The 6,449-nt window shown below is 60.0% G+C and overlaps 2 protein-coding genes across 2 annotated transcripts in view; both read left to right on the forward strand.

Moving 5' to 3' along the window:
* Positions 1-2: 2 nt before the first annotated feature.
* On the forward strand, positions 3-5,719 carry SLC26A11 (solute carrier family 26 member 11; the record flags this gene model as incomplete). The annotated part of the gene is made up of 16 exons (XM_010721430.2): positions 3-77; positions 443-635; positions 809-894; positions 1,248-1,327; positions 1,864-2,006; positions 2,099-2,274; positions 2,363-2,435; positions 2,541-2,591; positions 2,699-2,759; positions 3,002-3,057; positions 3,144-3,284; positions 3,872-3,999; positions 4,353-4,452; positions 4,633-4,766; positions 5,089-5,161; positions 5,258-5,719. Coding segments are annotated over 16 exons (1,665 nt in total), but the record flags the coding sequence as incomplete, so codon positions are not given.
* A 184-nt stretch (positions 5,720-5,903) lies between these two features.
* Positions 5,904-6,449, forward strand: part of GAA (glucosidase alpha, acid) — a 5,711-nt gene continuing 5,165 nt past the window's right edge. Inside the window, 2 exon segments of the mRNA XM_010721431.1 lie at positions 5,904-5,937; positions 6,133-6,337. Of these exon segments, the coding sequence (XP_010719733.1) occupies positions 5,904-5,937; positions 6,133-6,337 (239 nt within the window).

A 6,449-nucleotide genomic window follows, 5' to 3' on the forward strand; every position in this document is an offset into this window, starting at 1 on the left:
TCGCCGGCGTTACCGTGGGGCTCACGGTCGTGCCGCAGGCGCTGGCGTACGCCGAGGTGGCCGGGCTGCCCGTGCAGGTGGGTGGCACAGCCCCGGGCTGCCCTCAGCCCTGCCCGTGGGAACTGCGGGTTGGAGCGGGCAGAGCAGAATGGGACGGCTGGGAGGGTCGGGTAGGGCTGAGTGCAAGCACAGGTGGCATAGAATCATACAATCACAGGATGGTTGGAGTTGGAAGGGACCCTAAAGGCCATCTGGTGCCACTCCTGCACCGAGCAGGGACACCCACAGCTCCATCAGTGCTCACAGCCCATCCCCTGACCCTGGCTGTCTGCAGGGATGGGGCACCACCGCCTCTATGGGCGACCTGTGCCACTGCCTCACTGCTTGTAGTGTAAAAACTTCTTCCTTATATCCAATCTGTGTGTTCCTTGTCCCCGTGCAGTACGGCCTCTACTCTTCCTTCGTGGGCTGCTTTGTGTACTGCCTTCTGGGCACCGCCAAGGATGTGACGCTGGGCCCCACTGCCATCATGTCCCTGCTTGTCTCGTCCTACACCTTCCATGACCCTGCCTATGCTGTGCTGCTCACCTTCCTATCTGGTTGCATTCAGCTGACCATGGGGCTCCTGCACCTCGGTGAGATGCCTCTGCTGTGTGTTTGTGTTCTGGAGATGTGTCCTGCAGTCACTGCCTCCCCTGTGCTCTCTGAGATGCTGGTGTTGTGCTGCTGTCACTTGTCACAGATCAGTGTGCACCCCGTGCTCCCCAGCAGCGCCAGCAGAGCAATTTGTGTCACTCATCCCATGCAGGTTTCCTCCTGGACTTTGTTTCCTGCCCAGTCATTAAGGGCTTTACATCGGCTGCTTCCATAACCATTAGCTTCAACCAGGTCAAGGTAGGGGCTCAGCTCTGCCCCCCTCTCCTGGGGCCATGCTGGCTGCTCAACAGTGGGCAGCACTCTGGCTCTTCTGGAGCTGCAATGCTTCCTTTGTGGTTAACCAAAATCAGGCTCGGGGCCGCAGTGTGAGGTTGTGCAAGGAAGCAGGGGGTGGGGCTGGCAGGGGTGCCTGGGATGGAGGCCTCTCAGGGCCTGGGGCTGAAAGGGAACCGGAGCACCCTGGGGCAGCCCAGGAGGTCTGTCCTCACTGCGTGTTGGAGCTCAGAGAAGTTGCCCTGAGCTGTCCCAGCATGCAGTGCCCTGGGCTGGCTGTGTGTGCTGGGCTTGCATGAGGCTGTCTTTCTGCACAGAACATCCTGGGGCTGCAGGGGATCCCTCGGCAGTTTTTCCTGCAGGTGTATGAAACGCTGAGGAGGATCGGGGAGACCAGGTCAGCACCGTCTGTGCATCCTTGCTGCTTTCAGGCTCTGCTGCTTCACCACACACCTCTGATCACCCCTTGGACTGTTTCTCAGTCCATGCTCAGCACAGTGACATGAGAGCTTGTTCTCTACACTTCTCAGTTTTTCTGGAAATTTGAAGATAGGGATGCACATGGGCTCCTAAAGAGGGGCACAGGGCAAACTTGTCCCGTCCTTTGCTCCCCGTTAGGACTTTGCCAGCCCAAAAGCACATCCTTGGGGCTGTGCATTTGTCACAAGTCCTCCCCCAGTTTTTGGTGGCCCAAGAGAGGAGCTCCCAGGTTTCACACACCTCATTGCTGTGGGGAGGGGAGGTGGTGGATTCAGCTGCACGAATCCTGCCCATCGCTGGGGTCCTTCTTCCCTGTCCCTAGCCCACAAGTGGTGTAGGGGGCAGATGCTCTCCTTCCCCTGCAGCGAGGTGATGTGTTTTGCTGGTGATTCATTTTGCTGGCGGTGCCGCAGCGTCCCTGCAAGGCAGCAGCCCTGACGCATCCCATTGCAGGGTTGGGGATGCCATTCTGGGGCTGTCCTGCCTGGCTGCGCTCGTTGGGCTGCGGGCCATGAAGAGCCGCCTGCACCCCACTGCCAGCACGGAGCCACTGCCTACCAGGGCCAGCATCCTGCTCATCCAGAGCTGTGCCACCGGTGCGTTGCTCCCTGCCCCACGCTCTCCCAGGACCTCGCAGCCTGGATTCCCCTCTTTGCCCCAGGTTTTTAGGGCCGTTCTCTCCCCGCAGCACGCAATGCCCTGGTGGTGCTGGCTGCTGGCTTGGTGGCATACTCCTTCCAGGTGAGTGGCTCCCAACCGCTGACACTCACCGGCAGTGTTCCCCGTGGGCTCCCCCCGTTCTGTCCACCACCCTTCTCCACGGCTGTTCCCAATGGCACTGTGCCCTTTGGCAGGATGGTGCAGGTGGGTGCCGGGCTCTGGGGCTGCTTTGTCGGCACCTCGGGGCTGTGGGTTGCTCCTCTGTTCTGATGCTCCCCATCCTCCTCTGCAGGACATGGGGGCTGGGCTGGCCGTGGTCCCCCTGGTGGGTGTGCTGGAGACCGTCGCCATTGCCAAAGCTTTTGGTACGGCTGGAGGGGGCCCTGCGAGGGGTTGGGGGCTGCGGGGACATTGCTGTTCCCATGGCGGCTGCGTGTTGAGCGCTCTGGGCTGTGCTTTTCTCCTTGCAGCTTCAAAGAATGATTACAGGATTGATGCCAACCAGGAGCTGCTGGCCATGGGTAAGGCTGAGGGGTTTGTAGGGATGGGTGGGCCTATCTAGAGCAGAGGAGGTGACAGCGGTGACACAGATCGAATTGTGCATCCACAGCCCCTCTCCTTCCTGCAGGCACTGCCAACATCCTGGGCTCCTTCTTCTCCTCGTATCCCATCACAGGAAGCTTTGGCCGGTGGGTGTATGGTGGGGCTCATCCTGGGGGGAGGCACAGAGACCTCAGGCAGAGCCTGTGTGGTGCTGGTGGTTCCCATGCCCTGGCCCCCAGCTGGCAGCAAGGTGGGCACATCACACAGCTGCTTTGCCCCCCAAGTCCTACAGTGGGTGGGGGGCACCAGGTTTGCCAGCAGCCCCCCAGCGGGGCCCGCCCAAGGGCTGTGCAAGCAGCAGGAGGGGCAGCGCGTGGTTCTGTTTCAGGACAGCAGTGAATGCACAGACGGGGGTCTGCACCCCCATGGGGGGGCTCGTCACAGGTATTGCCTCTCAGCTTGCTGCTCCTGGCCTCAGAGAGTCCCAGTACATGGAGGGGCATGACTGAGACACTGCTGCTGTCCCACAGGCACCCTGGTGCTGCTGTCCCTGGCCTACCTCACCTCGCTCTTCTGCTACATCCCCAAAGCGGCGCTGGCGGCCGTCATCATCTCTGCTGTGGTCCCCATGTTTGATGCCAGGATCTTCAGGACGCTCTGGAGGGTTAAGAGTGAGGGCACAAGTGGGGTGGGTGATGCTCAGGCTGGGTGAGATGGGGCGTTTCAGCCCTGGCCCCAGAAATGCCTGAGCCCTTCCCAGGGGCTGCATGTCCACGGCTTGGGTTTTCTCCTTTTGCTGACCCAGTGACTGTCTCCTCCTCAGTTGTTCTGCCCTTGGGTCATAGAATCAGAGCATGGTTGGGTTGGAAGGAACCTCATAACCCCCTTCAGGCCCACCGCCTGCCATGGGTTAACTGCCCCCCATCAGCTCAGTTTGCCCAGGGACCATCATGGCCTTGGGTACTTCCAGGGATGGGGCACGTACACTTCTCTGGGCAGCAGTGCCAGGGCCTCATCACCTCTGGCTAAAGAATTTCCTCCTTGCACCTAGCTTAATTCTCTCCTCTTTTAGCTTAAAACCATTTCACCTTCTCTGTGGGACCAGAATTGGGTTATGGAGCACCAGAATGCTGCATCACCTTATCTATTTTCTGCTGTGCTTCCCTCTGCTTATCCACTGCTGGTTACCAACCTGACACTGAGGTTCTGGTGGCTGGAAGATTAGGCACAGCCAAGCCTGAGACTGTCTATTTTGCAGGGCTGGACCTCGTCCCCCTCTGTGTGACATTCCTGCTCTGCTTCTGGGAGGTGCAGTATGGCATCATGGCTGGCGTGCTGGTCTCAGGCATCCTCCTGCTCTACTCTGTGGCCAGGCCCCCGATCAAGGTGGGCTTACACCCTGCTTGGGCTCTTGCTGACTCCCTGAGAGGAGCAGGGAATGGTGCAGGGCCCTGTCCTGCTCCTGCCCTGTCCCATGTCCCCAGCCAGCTGTCAGCACAGCCCAGGGTCTTGTTCCAAGGAGCAAAAGCACAGGAGGAACCCAAGGAACTAGGAGCAGGAGAGTGAGGCATTGCTCCCCTGTATATTGGGTGTGTGCAGAGAAGAATTCCTGTGAGGATGGGGGTGTGCTCACCCAGCAGGAAAGACAGTGGCTCACATTGTCATGTGTGCCATTTCCTGGCTCAGGGCAGATCCCAGCCCTCAGCCCACTGTGACTCAGCCCCATGGGCCCCATGCAGGTGTTGGAGCAAGGTGTGCTGCTCGTGCAGCCGGGGAGCAGCCTGCACTTCCCTGCTGCTGACCACCTCCGGGACATCATCCGTGACCGAGCGCTGGCAGGTATGGTGCTCCTCAGCCATCAGATGGAGATGGGGACCCCAGTGCTTCCCAGACCACTTCTGGGGGAGCTGAGCCCTGTATCTATGACCAAATGCAGCTTTGGGCTGCCTGATCCGCAGGGCTGTGTCCCCTGGGGCACCTGTACTGTTCATGGAAAATGACCATGCGTTCTCCCAGCAGCATCCCCACCGTGCTCTGTCATCCTGGATTGCCACCACGTCAGCAGCATTGACTACACAGCAGTGGTAGGGCTGGCTGAGTTGCTGCAGGACCTGCACAAGCACGGCATCTCGCTGGTGTTCTGCAGCCTGCAGGTACGTGGGCAGCCATGCAGTGCCCCAGCCCTGCCAGCACCATGCTGGTTCACACATCCCAGGAAGGGTTGGTGCAGGTGGCTCAGCCTTCCTTGCTCCATGGTGAGCCCTTGGCTTGCAGCAGCCCATGTGCAAAGCACAACCGTGTGGTTGCCTCTCTTGGTAGCACCCTTGTCTCAGAGGGGTGGTGGCTGCAGCCTCTTGAGCCACACTGTGGGGTGGTGAGGAAGGGCTGCATCCCCCACGCAGCACATGTGCTGCCCTGCGCTGCCCAGAGGGGTTCCTGGCACAGAGCTCCCAGCCCCAGTCTCTCTGCCCCCAGGACCCAGTTCTCCGAGCCCTGCTGGCCGCAGACTTGGAGGGATTCCAACATTTTCCCAGCTGGGAGGAAGCAGGTGAGGCTGCCGTGAGACGCTCTTATGGCTCTCAGGGAGCTGGGGGAGTGAGGCTGAGCCCTGGCTTAACCCTGCTTTTCCCCCTTCCTCACTCAGCACGCTGTAGCGAAGCGGAGCTGGGGGTCAGCAGGACAGCTTGCATTGACAGCACCGGTGAGAGCTCACTGCTGCCTGCAGGGCTTATCCAGTGAGGCAGAGCAGCGGTGTGGGGCTCGCTCTGTGCCTCAAGAGCTGCTCCCAACAGCCCCAAAGGCTGCACATCCAGTGCCTGCAAGGGCAGGCAGTGCTTGGGGGAGAGACGTGGGGACAGAGCAGAGACCCGATGGATTCCTCCGTGCCTCTGGGATAAAGTAACCCCTTGGGTTGGCCCCATCCTGGAAGCAACCGCCTTTTAAAATCAGATGTTTTATTTCTGGAGGCTTTTCTTACTTCGATACACTTCAGAGAACTGTAAAATCTTTGATGCACATTTCAAGGACATCGGAGCTGACCTGCAGCTCAAGGCCGCGCTGCAGCTCACACTGCCTGGAAATTAAAGCCTCTGTTATATGCTCCTTAGCGATCCTTCTGCTCTGTGGGGATTTCTACCAGGCTCTGCCAGGCGTTCCCACCTGTGAGCTGAGCTCTGCCTGGTGCAGGGATCATGACAAGCAGTTGGCTGACCCCCATCAGGGGGTACAAGAAAACAGGAACTCCAGTTCCTGACTCAGCACATCTTTATCTTGCTTTGGAGAAAGCTGACATGCGAGAAGAAGAAATGGACCTGCGATTTCTTGGTACGGCTGAGCACAGCATAAGGAAACGAAAGCGAAAGTCGCTCTGTTGCCCACTGCTCAGCTCCCGCACTCCGCACGGCTCCCATCGGTCGAAGGGCGGGGTGACATCGCTGTGGCATCGCGGTGATATCGCGGTGGAGGCAGCAGCGCCGGGCGGGCACTGAGCGGCTCACGTCCGTCCGTTTATGCCCACAGGTGAGGTGAGCGCACCCGGCTCCAGCTGCCCCTCGCAGCTCCGGCGGGGGCACATCCGTGGCCCGGGAGAAAGGACCCGAGCCCGGACGGGACAGCAGTCCCGGGAATCGCGGGAGTCGGGGAGAGAGCGCACGCGGTTGGGTTGGGGTCTGCGGGACTTCGTGGGGGATGTTTATTGTGAAGACTCCGAGATGGGAAAAGTGGGGTGGGTTTGGTGGTCTGAGTGGAACAAGAACGGCAAAAGAGGCTCCGCTCCACTCCACTTAAAGCTCTGCCCGGGGCTCCCGGCCCGGTCCGCAGCCATCAGCCGACGCAGG

Source organism: Meleagris gallopavo, chromosome 20 (genome assembly GCF_000146605.3).
Source record: "Meleagris gallopavo isolate NT-WF06-2002-E0010 breed Aviagen turkey brand Nicholas breeding stock chromosome 20, Turkey_5.1, whole genome shotgun sequence".
NCBI lineage: Eukaryota > Metazoa > Chordata > Aves > Galliformes > Phasianidae > Meleagris > Meleagris gallopavo.